The 16894-nt window shown below is 40.6% G+C and overlaps 1 protein-coding gene across 4 annotated transcripts in view; it reads right to left on the bottom strand.

The window, feature by feature from the left end:
- Positions 1–16894, bottom strand: part of MAPK10 (mitogen-activated protein kinase 10) — a 211418-nt gene that overhangs the window by 107728 nt on the left and 86796 nt on the right. For 3 of the 4 annotated variants that reach the window (XM_075284712.1, XM_075284703.1, XM_075284727.1), the window contains exon 2: positions 4771–4842. In XM_075284712.1, coding sequence (XP_075140813.1) covers positions 4771–4842 — 72 coding nt within the window. Of the gene's footprint in view, positions 1–4743; positions 4843–16894 lie in introns of all 4 variants that reach the window. The other variant, XM_075284720.1, reaches the window with a different exon arrangement.

A 16894-nucleotide genomic window follows, 5' to 3' on the forward strand; every position in this document is an offset into this window, starting at 1 on the left:
AAAAAAAAAAAATGGTTTCCCCACAGAAACTGGTTAGGGAACAGCTTTCCGACGGTCAGTTTTAAAACCCTTTCTGTTGAATGGGTTTTAAAAGCAAACTGCCAGTGTCTGTATGTGGCTTCTCCACGGGGAAACAGGTTTTTTGGCCGGACACAAAATCCTGCATGTCCAAATGAATGGACTCGGGTGCAAGTGTGAACACCCCCTCACTACATTGCATGATACTAATCAGATATGTACAGTATATAAAGTGTACATTCAGGCTAAGAAATCTTTACACAGATCATATTAACATTTGAAGATTTCGTTCATGAGGGGCCAGGTGCCGTTTTTGCTGGAATTTTTTTAGGCAACATTTTTTAGCTGTTTTTCGCTTAGTGAGGCCTATGATGGGTGTACGTCATGAAAATAAGCAGGTACACTGTATGACAGGGATCGGCAATTGTGACCCAAATAAAATTCACAATTAATTAATTAATTAATTAATTAATTGTGATTTTTATTTAGATCACAAATGCCGAGCCCTGTCATACAGTGTACATGCGCATATGTGTGCATCTAGCTGAAAAAAACAAAGCAAACTGTCCTCAGTAGAATTATGGTACAATTTTATGCAGAAAGTCTCTAAGCACAGCTATGAATTTTCATTACAACAGAAGACAAACAAGCTCTGTATAGCGTAATCCCACAGTCATACTCCCTTCCATCTGTCACCTATTTTCAGTAACCTATGAAATGTATTCAAGCGAGAATAGGGGACACAAGGTTTTGTTTGTAGTCTGTTACCATAGAGAAGGAAAGATGTACTGCACATAGTCATTAACCCATTCCTGACATGCACTATACATGTACAGTGGATGTCAGGTGTTTATTAGAGATGAGCAAATCAAAGCTAACAAAATGGACTTCAATCCGAATTTCATGCGAATATTCAATTTGCATCCAATCCAGATTTCCTCATGCTTCATGGTAACGAATTGCATTTTCTCATAAAATGGCTGCTGCAAGTTAGGACATGGGTTAAGGAACTCTGGGAACGCAACATCACCCACAATGCCATGCATGCAACCAATCAGAAACCAGCCAGCCCATCCTGTGATATCACAGCCCTTTAACTCCTTTGCGCCCGCCTACAGTATTGAGAGCGGGTGTTAGCTGTAACTGACACCTAAACTCCTGCTTTAGAACCCCTGGTTGGAGCATAGCTTCAATTGGTTTTTTAACCCCTTGGATGCCGGGGTCAAACATGATCACAGCATCCAAGGGGTTCCGCGATGCCAAATGTCCTCCCCTCTGCACCCCTTGCAGCGAGATCGGGTTGTCCATATACTTTTCTGCAACCCGCGGTCTAGCCAGTGACCCCAGGCTCCCTGCATCCCCCACTACCTGGTTGATCCTGCCAGGAAGTGAAGAAGTCAACCTATGTGTCTGCATAAGCTAACGTGCTCTATAGACTGCAAGCTACGTGTACTGCAGTCTATAGTGCTGAACGAGTGATTCTACACTACTATACAGGCTCTCTGCAGCCAGGAAATAGCTGTTTGTTTAAAACAATTTGCCACAAATCAAATCATTTTGGATAATTCAGTGAAGCTACCGAATCAAATTTTTGTGAAATTTGCTCATTTCTATATGGCTTGGGAATTCAGCTAGTGCCATAGCTGGTGGGTGCCTGCTGTTTTGCATGGGACAATTTACATCTCAGAAGGTACAGCCAAGTGTGATCATGGCATATGAGTGGTTATTAGAGGGAATGTACTCCCTATGGTGATCAAATGGCTCTATGTATGGTTAGTATGACATCTGGTTACCATTTTTACCATATTACCATAGAAGTATAGTATTGTAGTCTATATTATAAGGGATCCAATGAGTGTATGCTCAAACCCCCAAGGGGAACTAAAAGTTAATAAATAGCTTTTAGAAATTAAAAAAAAAAATCCTTAAGAATTATAAATTTACAACAAGGTTTTAAAGGGGCTCTATCATTGGCAAAAGTTATTTTTAACTAATCACATCCTTGCATAGCTTTTAGAGAGGCTATTCCACACTTACCTTTAGTATGTAAAGGTAGGTCTGGAATAGCCTTTCTAAAAGCTATGCAAGGATGTGATCAGTGCCGCACCTCCCATGAGGCGACCTGAAGCGACCCCTGGATGTTATTAGTTAAAAATGATAGAGCCCCTTTAAGCTATAACATCTGTACTAATATAATGTAATTAAAATGATGGTAAACTAAATGGATTTGGCCATTTTAGTCAACTTTCATTTAATATCTCTCTAAAGGTTCACTTTTAGCATTGTTTTAAGAAGAGAGACTATCTAAAAAGAAACCTTGAAATATTTAAGATTTTCCACATTGTTTGGTAGAGCAGATACAGCTGGCTTACATATGTTAATTTGCTCCATACAGTAAAACACAATGGGGCATACTTAACAATAGAAGTCTAACACTTTTCTACATTTACACCAAAATGTACTGTGTGCACCAGACCAGAAAAAACAGAAAAATACAACTGTCTCGACACTTTTAAAAAATGTGCACCAGAATGGTGTCTAACGATAAAATACACATTTGTCTCCTCAATAAGTACGTGACAATTTGTGTCTGTTTATTTTGCACCAAAAATAGTAGGGTTTTTGAAGCATGCGTCAAATATTTGTTCCTTACAGACTGTAAATTAAGTATTTTGTTCACATATTTTGTGCATATTGTTCATATTTGTTCCCTTTTGATGCTCAACGCTTTTAGATGGATGGTATTTCAGTGGGAATTTTGGGGATTCTAGATTCTACACTATATTTATGAAGTTCCATACGACATAGTCATAAGTATTTCTAAAACTACAAAATGGATTTGTGCAAAGTTTAGTATTGATAAATGTGCCCCAGTGTCTAATACTTTTTCCGTACTGGAGACAAACTACTGAAAATAAGGTTCAGATGTGACTTTTACCCTCTCCACATACAAAACAAGTGTTTATGGTGTATCCATATTCATCCACCTTCTATTTAAAAGGATTGTGCAGGCAAAAATGGATAAACCCATTTAATGTATAAATGAGCCAGGGGCAGTGAAAAATATAAAAAAAAATTAATCACATTTCTAAGGTGCGTCGGTGCCTCCCAGCACAGTCTGGTCTTCTCAGTCCACACGTGACCACTGAGGCCAATCAATGGCCTTAGTAAAGGGCACGCAATCAGCAGGAGGGATCCTAACATCATGGCCAGTGACATGTCCGTGACATCATGGCCAGTGAACTGTTTCACTTTGAGAAGCTGCCAGAGTAGAGGGACTAGAATACAATGGGTGGCCACTGGAGCCACGGGTACAGGCGAGTATGATTTCTTTTTTCACCTTCCCCGGTTTCTCAAGCATTAAAAAAAAAAAACTTGGACAACTTCTTTAAGCATTTTTGAGACTGAAATAATCTGTATAAACTAAAAATAAACTTCACCTTCTGTAGCGCCATACATTTAATGTCCATAGTCCTATAAACACATTGAGTGTTCAGCATACAGAATAGCACGGGATTCGGCACTTGCACAGACTGCCTCTGACGCCAGAAGACACACCAGCTACATGCAGCAGTTGCTCTGCGCATGCGCGCACCTTCTTTTTCATGGCTGTCAGCGGGTGGGACACATGGGTCCCTTCAGCGCCGGCTTTTAGATCTATAAGATCCTCCTTTAGCCCACAGCAGCTAACTGTATGCTCTACAGCGCTAATACTGTAAATAACGTATGTCAAACAAGCTTATTTTTATGTTTGGGTCTGCATTTTCATTTTGGATGCGCATAATTTGCTGTTACAAAGTCTTATTATTATTAAACAGGCTTAAACATTGAACAAATATACAGGACCATTATGTGTTATCTGGCATATGTGAAAACACTAGAGGAAATATCGTCTATCCTCTTTGATGTATGAGATCTGTTATGATATATGGTCCAGTTATCATAGAATCACTTTTTTCTATATTTTACAAAATATCAGTTTGTTTGGATCATATGCTTTCCAGTAATAAGTTTGTGTATGTATGGATATACTCTCAAGTGCCTGGGATCAGTCATTTGATATTTGATTTTTGTTTTTATGTATACATCTATATTTTATTGATTTTGTATCATTATTGTTGTTTTCAATTAGATCTGATGAAGAGGTGGTGTTTGTATGAACACTGTAGACCCTGAAACGCGTTATCTGTGTATCAATAAAAGTCGAATCTTTTGCTATTTCCGGCTTCAGTTGTCACTACCAAAGGAGCGCATGCCCACCAGGTTTTCTTTTTGTGGAATACATTGAATTCTACAGTTTGCAGTTTCTCCATACAGCCCTGTCTATCATGACGGCTTGTATCCAGGTGTTAGCGACCCCTAATTTGGCCATCCAGCCATACCAACCTAATCGAAATACTGTAAAGGCTAAGTGGGTGCCGCATGGTCTAGAAGAAGGACCATAGACCTGCCACATGTAAATAAAAACAGTTCTCACAAAAGAAAGCGCAGACCCTCCCATTATTGTAGTTCCTCACACTACCTGTAATACTTCACTGTCAATGGACTATCCATTGCAGTTGCCAAAAAGAACTATGTTATAAAATTTCTTATAGTCAATAAAACATGGTGTGTAACTTGCATTGCAATGTAACATTGACAGTCGCACAAATGAAATTAGGAAACTATGAAATGATAAAGTGAATATTTTGGAAGGTAAAATGGAAATACAAATTCATACGGTACCTTGTTTTACCTGTAAGGAACACACACCTGACAAAAGGCAATTTTTACATCCAGGGTAGGTTCACTGCAGTTGTACAAGAAATGTCGGCTCATAAATACCTGCAATAAAGAAAACATACAAAAATTATCAAAAACATGACAAATACAAAATCACACTATTTTTGGCAATATAAAGCCAACTCATGGGATTTAGCAGACAGGTCACCTGCATATTTGTGCATATATATTTGTATCTCCATCTTATAAAAATGAATTTCTGTCTGCCTGTCTGTCTGTCTATCTGTCTGACTGTCTGTTCTTTATGCGCGACCAAATGACTGGACCGATCGTCACCAAATTTGGCAAACAGATACTTCAGGTGTCCGGGAAGGTTTAAGACGAGAACCCAACATACTCGGACATACCATTCTGGAGATACAGCTTTCCCAAGACCATGACCCCCCATTAGTCAAAACAAACCTGCAAGTCTTTCACTCATATTCCAACTGTAATACACACAGTTACTGCATATGTACAATCCAACACTGATAACCAAGCTGAGATACACGCATCAGAGGATTAGATATACAGGTGAGCACACAATATCATATGTCAGAGGATTAGATACGCGCGTCTGCACACAGTTCCACAAGCCAAAGGATTAGATACACGCATCTGCACACAGTTCCACATGCAAGAGGATTAGATACGTGCGTCTGCTCACAGTTCCACATGCCAGAGGATTAGATACACGTGTCTGCACAAAGTACCATGTGCCAAAAGATTAGATACGCGCGTCTGCATACAGTTCCACATGCCAGAGGATTAGATACATGAGTCTACACAAAATACCACAGACTGGAGGATTAGATACACATGTCAGCACAAAGTATCGCATGGCAGAGGATTAGATACACGCGTCTGCACACATTTCTACACACCAGAGGATTAGATACGCCTGTCTGCACAAAGTACCACATGCTGAAGGATTAGATACACGGGTCAGCACACAGTATCACATGCCAGAGGATTAGATAGACGCATCTGCCCACAGTACCACACGCCAAAGGATTAGATACGCGTATCTGCACACAGTACTTGTCAGGATACGGAGTCGCCGTGGTCTCCTTGCTGCGCGGCGTCTCCCTGGGAGACGTGTTAGGAGTTCTATTGGGTGTGCTTAGGTCATTAAGGGTTAATCTTTTCCTTGCCTTCAGTCTCCATGCCGTTAGCCATCAGGTGTGTTCTCTGCTACTATTTAATCCCCACCCAGGCATGGATCCTTGCCAGCCATTCACTTTGTGTTTCCTGGTCCCCCTGCTCAGTCTGATTCCCTGTCTGTTTGTATTCCATATGTTTCTTGGTTTTTAGACCTGGCTTGTATGTTTGACTATCCCTTGTCTTTTGATTTGGTTCCATGCTGTTTAGTCTTTTGTTTTGCATTGCATTTACACTGTGCTTTCTGTTTAGGTGTGACCCCGTGACTACAGTCCCTAGGACTTTCAGGGCCTCCTCTAACCCTTATCCTAGCCGCCGGATAGAAGGTTAGGAGCCGTGGTAGGCGCACTTCAAATAGGAAGTGCATTGGTCTGCCTCATCTCAGATATTACAGCATAGTTATAGCTGCAGGGCCTGCGACCCTTTTGTCATTAGTTGCACAGTGTTGCTTTCCCAGCTGTGTCACTTTGCACTGCCTGACCCTGACTCCAATCCTTACAGTACTACTCACTGGAGGATTAGATACACAATAACACATGCTGGAGGATGAGATACACATGTCAGCACACAGTATCACATGCCAGAGGATTACATACGTGCGTATGCACACGATACGTCATGCTGGAGGATTAGATACACAAGTCAGAACACAGTACCACACACCGGAGCATTAAATACGCATGTCTGCACACAGTACCACAAGCCAGAGGATTAGATACGCGCTTGCTGTATGTATAAAGTACCAAGCACCAAAGGATTAGATACACGCGTCTTCACACAATTCCACACGCTAGAGGATTAGATATGCACCACTGCACACAATACCACACACCGGAAGATTAGATACACGGCTCTGAACACAGTACCACATATTAGAGTTTTACTCCAGATTTCCATAGCAACCCAGCTATTTTTCTTCACTGCTTTATGTCAGCATTCCAATTCCAATGGTAATATTTGCTAAATTTACTATTTACCTATAAAAAAAAACCACGAAAACTTGGTGATCTTCAGTAGTTGATACCTTTTTAATGGCTAACTCATAATGATGACAAATGGCTAACGTTTCGAAGCGCAAGGCTCCTTTGTCAAAGCAAATTTAAAAACATTTTTGAAGGATGCATATATATATATATACAGAGCAGGCACAAAGGGTGTTAGATTTCAGGAGGAGAGGGGGGGGGTTGTTAGTAGTTGGTGAGACAATGTAAGCAATTGGTGGAGACATTTGGTCGAGACAATGTGGTAATTGGTGGAGACAATATAAACACTTACAGGTCCTTGTCAGATCACACGCTACTGTAAAAAGACATGAACCCCTGTGATGCATTAATCCCACACTCTAGTGTCTGAAACAATGTCATGAATTTATATTCATGTATGCGCCTTTCTCTCTTAGATTTGAAATTCCCTCTCAAAATCAGAATTTTCATGTCATTGGTGATGTTGTGGTCCCCCCTGCAAAAATATTTTGACACGGGAAGGTCAGATCTTTGTTCTTTAATAGTATGGCGATGTGAGTTCATGCGCAGTCTAAGCTGCTGTCCGGTCTCTCCAACATACAGATTTTCAGTAGAGCATTTGGTACACATGATTAAATACACTACATTGGAAGTGCTGCAGGTGAAGGTACCTGGAATGTTATATTCCTTGTTCGAGTTAGGTATCTCTATCCTGTCAGTGGTCAGTATGTGGGGGCAGGTTTTGCACCTCTTATTTCCACATGGAAATGTTCCTGCGTTGGTTGGGGATGATAGTGAGCTACTGACCATCATATTCCTGAGGTTTGGTGGCTGTCTATAGCACAGGAGAGGGGGGTCCGGAAATAAGGATGTTAGACGGTTGTCTTTTTGTAGTAGTGGATGTAATTTGCGTGTGATACCTCTCAGCGCCTCCAGGTGGGGGTTATAAGTGACAACCAGGGGTACCCGAGTGTTCTCCTGTTTGGTATTGTATCTTAATAACTCCGATCTTGGTATCCTGGTGGCTCTGGTGATTTGGTTATCAATCGTTCTTGGATGGTAACCCTGCCTCCAGAATGTGTCTCTGAGGACTCCGAGGTGTTCTTCTCTATCTGCAGGGTTAGAGCATATGCGATGGTATCTGATGGCCTGGCTGTACACAATAGAGTTCTTTATGTGTTTCGGATGAAAGCTGTCCCATCCTAGGTAGGTTGGTCGGTCAATCGGCTTCCGATACAGTGATGTCTCAATTTTGTTGTCCTGTATCTTGATGACTGTGTCTAGGAAGTTTATTTCCGAGAAGGAGTGATTGAGCGTCAGGTTGATGGTGGGATGGAATTGGTTGAATAGTTCATGGAAGGTTTTCAGCTGTTGTTCAGACCCAGTCCAAATGATTAGGATATCGTCAATGAATCGGTAGTAGGCCAGAGGCCTGGTGGTGCAGGTGGAGAGGAAGTCACTCTCCAGCTTGGCCATGAAGAGATTAGCGTACTGTGGCGCCATTTTGCTCCCCATTGCGGTGCCAGTCTGCTGTAGATAGATACAGTCACCAAAAGAAAAGTAATTGTGGGTGAGGATGAATTTCGTGAGTTTCACCACTGATTCAGCGTTCATACCTCGCTTTTCCATGAAAAACTGGCAGGCGTTTACACTATCCTGGTGTGGGATGTTGGAGTACAGGGATTCTACATCCATGGTGGCCAGGATGGTTCCATCTGGAAGGGGACCTATAGTGGCTAGTTTATTTAATAGGTCTGTGGTGTCCTGAAGGTAGCTGGTTGTATCCTTCACTAAGGGTTTCAGAGTGCCCTCCACCCATCCAGAGATCTGTTCAGTGAGTGTCCCCACACATGAAATGATCGGTCTCCCTGGGTTCCCAGGTTTGTGTAGTTTAGGGAGCATATAAAAAGGTATCAACTACTGAAGATCACCAAGTTTTCGTGTTTTTTTTATATTTCCAACCCACTGGCTAACACGGTACAACAACGAACATTTTCTATTTACCTATATATATATATACACGTAAATAGTAAATTCAGCAAATATCACTATATATATATATATTATATATATATATATATATATATATATATATGTATATTTTACTATATTACTATATTTTTTACATATTTCATTTTGATACTAAAGTTGGCTTAACAATTAAAATGAAATTAATTTTCAGAAATTAAAGGGATTCTATCATTAAAATGCAATTTTTTCTGGTTGACACGTAGGGATAGCCTTAACAAAGCTACCTTTAGATGTCACCTCCATCTTCTTCAGGAATGTCCTCTTCATGCGTCTTCTTCCGGCGCAGGCGGTCAAACTTGTAGACCTCAGGCAGAGCCGACCGCGTATGCCCACAGGCCAAAAGAAAATAGCCGCTTACTTACTGTGTAAGCGGCCTTTTTTCTTGTGACCGCGTGTATGTGCAGTCGGCTGCCCGAGGAAGACAAGTTTGACCGCCTGCGTTGGAAGAAGATGCATGAAGAGGACATTCCTGAAGAAGATGGAGGCGTCACTGGAGAGTTCTCTCGCAGCATTGGGGATGCCCCCAGTGCTGTTTGAGCGCTGGAGACCGCCCCCAGTGCGGCGAGATAAGTCATTTGCATACTGACGAAAACCAGGATTACTACAAAACGGCGGCGCGGAGAAGACATCTAAAGGTAGGAGACGAATAGCCTTTCTTAAGGCTATTCCAACGTGTCAACCAGAAAAAATTGTGTTTTAATGATAGTATCCCTTTAAAGGGCTGTCCCACATTAGAAAAAAATATTTGCTTTGTTCCAGATAGAGTCTCCTTTTGATAATATTAGACATCCTCTTTAACATCTGTTCCCTCTGCAAGGTTTCTACAAGGATGTTTTGTAAGACGATATTTTGTAAGGTAAAGGAATACAAATGGAGTTTACAAAATAACAATAATCATATCTACATTATGGTGTGAGAATTCTAGAATAATAAATGTAACACGTCCATTCGGGGTTTTTTGTTCTTTGTGTCATGCGCTATAGCAGATAATGGCACCGAATACTAATCAGCTTTACTGCATCAAAGTCTCCAATGCCATGACTGGCAATTCTTCTCGCTCCTCAGGCTGGCATTGTGCCAGGCATGAAAATTGTCACTTTTTCAACTTCTCCACTGAATTAAAATTAAACATTCTGCTGGGGATTTGCTTCTTCCTGAGCCTTTATTAGATTTTCAGGAGCTGAGATAGCAGATAGAGCAGGAAAAATAAATTGATCTTTTCTATGAGGGCTATGTTTCACATTCATGATAGATTTGATGGAGATTGTGGTCCCTATTGGTGGTCAAATAATAGAGTTTTCCTTTCAAGAAATTGCAGTGCCTTGAACTTCAGAATTTGTTCTTTGCAGGTAATATATGTGGCTTCTACTCTGCAATTTGTTTTATAGAAGGCATGACATAGAGCAGATAAAGTGTGACAAATTATTCTACAAAACTATGCTCTATTGTAATGAAGACCTAGAGCATATGTGATATTTTGAGCTGGGAATATATGTTTTCTTCTCTATAATATTATATACATTATACATACACTAAATACTATATACTAGATAGTACATGATTATAGATTTATTTACCACAATGGAAAACTTGTATTGAATCTAGGGGTTTGCTCATCAATAAAACTTATTCCCTTTACAAAACATATTTGGGATTCCTAAAAAGGCTTAGGCTACAGTCACACTAGCGTTGTGTGACAATTCGGGGACTCCATCCCCCATTCTACTTATAAACTCCTGCAAGCAAGACATATATCTCTGCCAATTTCAGGTGAACCCTATGATAATCTATGGGGTCCGTGGGCTTCCATGGGTAACCGCTATTAAGCAGGTAGGGTTTCCATTTGTCAGGTCCTCAAGCAGACCTAGTGTAAAAGAGTCTGCAGAGGAGGTGTTAATAGGAAAGCATTTTTGTCCTCTCCAAAACTAGTCATCCATGGAAAAAAAATAAGATACCCCAAATGTACAAAATTCCAGTAGTAAAGAGGGCAAAAAAATAAAGGCCAACGATCAAGACACAAAATCTCTGACTCCAAGAAACCACATCTGAGCTGGACTCTGCAAAACAGCGATCATACATGATCTTATTGAGTCCCATGACTTCACTTTTATTACTGAAACACAATGAGGCAGGGTTACCATCCAAGAACAGTTGATAACCAAATCACCAGGGCCAATAGAATACCAAGATCGCATTTATTAAAATACAATACCAAAAAGGAAAACAATCGGGTGCCCTTGCTCGTCACATATAACCCACACCTGGAGACGCTGAGAAGAATCACACATAAACTACATCCACTACTACAAAAAGACAACCGTCTAAAATCCATATTTCCAGATCCCCCTCTCCTGTGCTACAGACAGCCACCAAGCCTCAGGAATATGGTTGTCAGCAGCTCACTGTCACCTCCAACTAACACAGGAACATTTCCACGCAGACAGAAACGTTGCAAAACCTGTCCCCACATACTGATGACGGACAAGATAGAGATACCAAACTCTAACAGAGAATATAAAGTCCCAGGTACGTTCACCTGCAGCACACCCAATGTAGTGTATTTAATAATGTGCTCCAAATGTTCCACCGATAATCTGTATGTTGGAGAGACCGGACAGCAGCTTAGAATGCGGATGAACTCACATCGCCATACAATTATAGAGCGAAGAATGGACCTTCCCGTATCAAAACATTTCTGTAATGAGGATCACATGAAAGTTTTGGTTTTGGGAGGGAATTTCAAATCAAAGAGAGAACGACGCATTCATGAGTGCAAATTTATGACCCTGCTTCAAACACTGGAGAGGGGGTTAAATTTGTCTCATGGTTTTATGTCACTTTACAGAAATCTGTGAACTGATAAGGACCTGTAAGTGTTTACTTTGTCCCTACCAACTACTAACAACCCCCTACTCCCCCCCCCCCTTCCTCCTGGAATTCTATCCCTATGTGTCCTTTGTGTACTGTATATAAATATGCATCCTTCAGAAATGGTTTAAATTTACTTGAGAAAGGAGCCTAGACGTTCCGAAATGTTGTAATCTGTCATCATTATGAGTTAGCCATTAAAAAGGTATCAGCTACTGAAGACTATCAAGCTTTTTTGTTTTCTTTATATTTTCAACCCACTGGCTAACACGGTACAAGAACAAACATTTTCCTTATACTGAAACACAGCAATACCAAATAACTACCTGGCGCTGCATTGTGAGAGACAGGAGAGAAAGGGAGGCAGGGTAGCAATCTGCTTCAAATCAACTTCTGTCAAAAGGTATAGAAAACGTAAGGAACAGGCCAGCAATGCTCTTCCGCACAATAGATAAACTTTGCAATCCACACTGCCTAAGACCTACTATCCCATCATCACAAAACCTGTGAAAAACGTGCCTAAGGGACAAACTTACAGTGATCCAAAATGGCAACCAAAAAACAACAAATGACTTTAACATTCCAAAGGCCAGCAATAATAATAACTTAAGTCGGTGGCTAGAGTTTTACCAAGTAGACGAAACAGACTTCAGAGTCTACACAGAGCAACATGTGAACTAGACCCAGGGCTGACTTTCTTCCTCCTGGAATGTCCTGACCTGCTCATTTCAGTTATCAAGAACATAGTGAACTGTTCTATGAAGAGTGGGATCTTGCCTGATCTACTGAAGGCAGTCATCATCAAATCCCTTCTAAAGAAGCCCTCGATGGACCTAGATGTCTACATATCTGTCTCTAACCTACCCTTCTTAAGGAAAGTCATAGGAAAGGTTTTTTCTATCCAATTAGATACCAGGTTATTTGGTGATGACATCTATGACACTTTATGATGAGGCTTTAGGAAAAAAACATAGCACTGAATCAGCAGTCACACAAGCACTAAATGACCTGCATATAGCCAAGGCGAATGCACCAGCAACTCTCTGGCCTCTCAGTAGCTTTTCATACAGTTGGCCATGACACCCTAATACATAGATTCAAGTAGTTCTCTGGAATTGATGGCAGTTTTTCAGTGGTTTAGTTCCTTCTTAGCTGACAGACCGCAAAGGGTATCTTTGGGTTCATCATCATTATCACCAGACCCCTAGGCCTGCCCTGGCCTATGATTGCTATGCAGATGATACCCAACTATATAAATGCTTCAAACCCAGAGTCAGTGACCCATTCCCAGCTACAAATTCATGCCTAGCTGAACTACAAGAATGGATGAATGGCAGCTGGCTAAAGCTGAATCAGGACAAAACTGAAGTTCTTATGGTTGAAGGTCAGCATTTAATGGCTAAATGGCCACGTATACATCGACCAACTATATCCGTAGGATACACAACTCTTCAACGCTCAGACTCTGTGCAAAACTTGGGCGTAGTTATTGATGGAAACTGTCTTTCAGGAACCAGATATACTCCCTTATCAAATCTTTGTTCTTCCACCAGAGAAACACTGCAAAAATCAAACACCTTATTTCAAAAGAAGACCTCTCAAAGTTGTTCCATGCCTTCATAACCTCATGTCTGGACCACTGTAATGTCCTACACCTAGATGAAATACATCGCCTTCAGCTAGTCCAAAATGCTGCAGTGAGATTAATAACCAAACAATCCCGACATGCTCCTACAGCCCCCATTCTCCACTCACTGAAATGGCTGCCTATACAATGGACAATAACTTTCAAAGTCTGCTTGATGACTTTCAAATCCATAAAGAACTTAGGCCCTGACTAATTAAAAGAACTTCTCCAACCCCATAATTGTTTCTGGCTTCTCGGATAAGCAGATACCAATAAACTGTTCATCTCCAGGTTCCACCTTAATGATTTGGAGCCAGAGACTTCTGCCATGTAGTTCTCACTAAGTTTTACTTGGACCGATCAGAGATCTCATCCCTTTACAATTTTAAATCAAGACTGAAAACACAACTATTCAGTCTGGCATTTGAGGGCAAATAATACCCTCGATATACATAGAATACTGCAAAATACTGTTAAAGCACTAGACTGCGCGTTGAGTCTACTGTTGTAGATCAATTTTTCTACATAAAATTAGTATTTAATTTATATACCTTTTTGTGTAAAAGAAATCACATAAAATCATGTATTTTATGTAAATACATAAATATGTAAATTTTAGTTTGGAATACTTTTTCATTAGAATACATTGGGGTATCTATGTATTCCAATATGTTATTAGCTGAGCATATAAAAGTGTTCACATCATGTTGTATCCTTCTACCACATGTATATATTGAGAATATTGTCTGACAAAAAGGCTCTTACATTTGCAACTATATAAGCACAGACTCCCTTTGAAACAAATGTTGAATGGTATATATTTGGCAGGCACAGGGTTGATTTTTAAAACTTCTAAACTTCTGCCTGCTGCATGTTGGGGGAAGGGGGCACTGAAGGGTTAAAGCAGGGGTTTCAAACTCGCGGCCCATGGGCAACTGTTTGTGGCCCCCACCTCAATACATAGCTCCCAACTGTTCCACATTAAGCGGGAAAGTCCCGCCTTTATACTCCTGTCCCGCGGTCCCACGCAGCTCCCTGCATGTCCCACTATGTCCCTTTAGTCTTGTACTTAACAAACTTCCCTCTGATCACCCCCCCCCCCCGCTCTTATAGCACTGATAAAAGCAATGGGTGATCGATGGAAAGCTTGTACTACTGTAAACTGAAGTACCTATGTGCGACATCAGACGTCACGTGACTAGGGAAGTGTGTCTTAGTGTGCCGGCCGGAAGATGAAGGGATGTGCCATCTAAAGGTACTGAGAGGGGAGGAGAATGTGAGATACACGGTGGAGAGTGTGTGTCTGTGTGTGTGTCTGCTTATTTATTTATATGTATATGCCTCTTAAGCTATAAGGCTGCTATATACACTTCCAATAGCATTCTAGCTTTCCCTAAACATACACAAACATACAGTATATAATCCAGAAGCCAGGATTCACCGAGGTATGCTGATAAACTTCAAACAGTTTAAGAGATTAAAATGTGCACTGCGCATGTGCACAACTTAGGGAACGTCCAATAACTAGCGGAGTTTCCCAAAACTGAAGTATCGCACTATACGCATGCACAGATGCTTCGCGCACGCTCGAATGTAAGCTCTAGTTTCGAGTAGCGCAGAACATAGTTTTCCTTTCATTTTCTCTTATTACAAATGAAAAAACGCAGTGATTGACTTCATTTTTATTACAAAGGGACCATTTTTGTCCATATATTATCCTTCCGACAAATATACATCGGCACGCAATGCGCATGCGCGGCGGGATACAAACTTCTGCACGCTTTCAAATTGCTTAAAGAGCCCGCACTTAGTACTAGCGCCATCTGCTTTGCGCTATAGTACACACCACAAGCCCCTACAGGAAGCCTACCAATAAACACCTGTAAGGTAAGACCTCCAGATACACTCAACAGATACAGTCCTATGAAAAAGTTTGGGCACCCCTATTAATTTTAATCATTTTTAGTTCTAAATATTTTGGTGTTTGCAGCAGCCATTTCAGTTTGATATATCTAATAACTGATGGACACAGTAATATTTCAGGATTGAAATGAGGTTTATTGTACTAACAGAAAATGTGCAATATGCATTAAACCAAAATTTGACCGGTGTAAAAGTATGGGCACCTCAACAGAAAAGTGACATTAATATTTAGTAGATCCTCCTTTTGCAAAGATAACAGCCTCTAGTCGCTTCCTGTAGCTTTTAATCAGTTCCTGGATCCTGGATGAAGGTATTTTGGACCATTCCTCTTTACAAAACAATTCAAGTTCAATACAACTTGAATTGTTTTGTAAAGAGGAATGGTCCAAAATCCCTTCATCCAGGATCCAGGAACTGATTAAAAGCTACAGGAAGCGACTAGAGGCTGTTATTTTTGCAAAAGGAGGATCTACTAAATATTAATGTCACTTTTCTGTTGAGGTGCCCATACTTTTGCACTGGTCAAATTCTGGTTTAATGCATATTGCACATTTTCTGTTAGTACAATAAACCTCATTTCAATCCTGAAATATTACTGTGTCCATCAGTTATTAGATATATCAAACTGAAATGGCTGCTGCAAACACCAAAATATTTAGAACTAAAAATGATTAAGATTAATAGGGGTGGCCAAACTTTTTCATAGGACTGTATAGAGTCTTGTGATTATATGATATATGAGGGACAGAGGTCCTTCGGTCCGTTATCAATCTCATCAATTTAGCATATATATGACAGGCTGCCTTTCTATGTACCTGTAAGACTCCAAGCCATACTTGTGTTCTTGTTCACTGACAGCTCATGGTTAAAACAGTGCATGGGCTAAAGCTAGTTCAGCATGTATAGATATTCTGGCCATATTGTCTATAGTTGATATTGTGTATATAGTTTATAACCTCATGGTTCTTCAGGATCATGTCAGTCTTTAAAATCATGTTTATACAAATTCTGCACTTGTAGTAGTTTTTATGACAGATTGTTGTATGTGCTGTAATGAGGGTCTATTCAAATTCATATTTAAATATTTTGCATGTCCCAATTCTTCTTCTTTTTTTTTAGTCGATTCTTATATGGTTTTGTTTTGTGCTCTTGTTTTTTTATCTATCAACAGGATACGCATGTGTATTGGTTACACACTTGAAAAAGGGGTATTCCCCGAAACGCTGTCCGAATGCGTCGTGTGTAAGAAACTTCAATAAAGTGCATGTTGATTCAACGTTTATGGAGTAGCGCAGAGTCCTTTCCATCCACTGGTCCTTATTCCCTGTCTGTGTCTCTGTGTGTGTGCCTGTGTGTCTCTCAGTAACCTAGGGGCAGAAATGGAAGGGGAACGTTATGGAGAAGATGGAGGGGGAGCATGAAACTGGGGGCAGATGAATGGGGGGGCATGAAACTTGGGACATATAGAGGGGGGAAATGAAACTGGGGGCAGATGAAGGGGGACATGAAACTGGGGACAGATGAAGGGGGCACATGAAACTGG

Source organism: Leptodactylus fuscus, chromosome 1 (assembly GCF_031893055.1).
Source record: "Leptodactylus fuscus isolate aLepFus1 chromosome 1, aLepFus1.hap2, whole genome shotgun sequence".
Lineage (NCBI taxonomy): Eukaryota > Metazoa > Chordata > Amphibia > Anura > Leptodactylidae > Leptodactylus > Leptodactylus fuscus.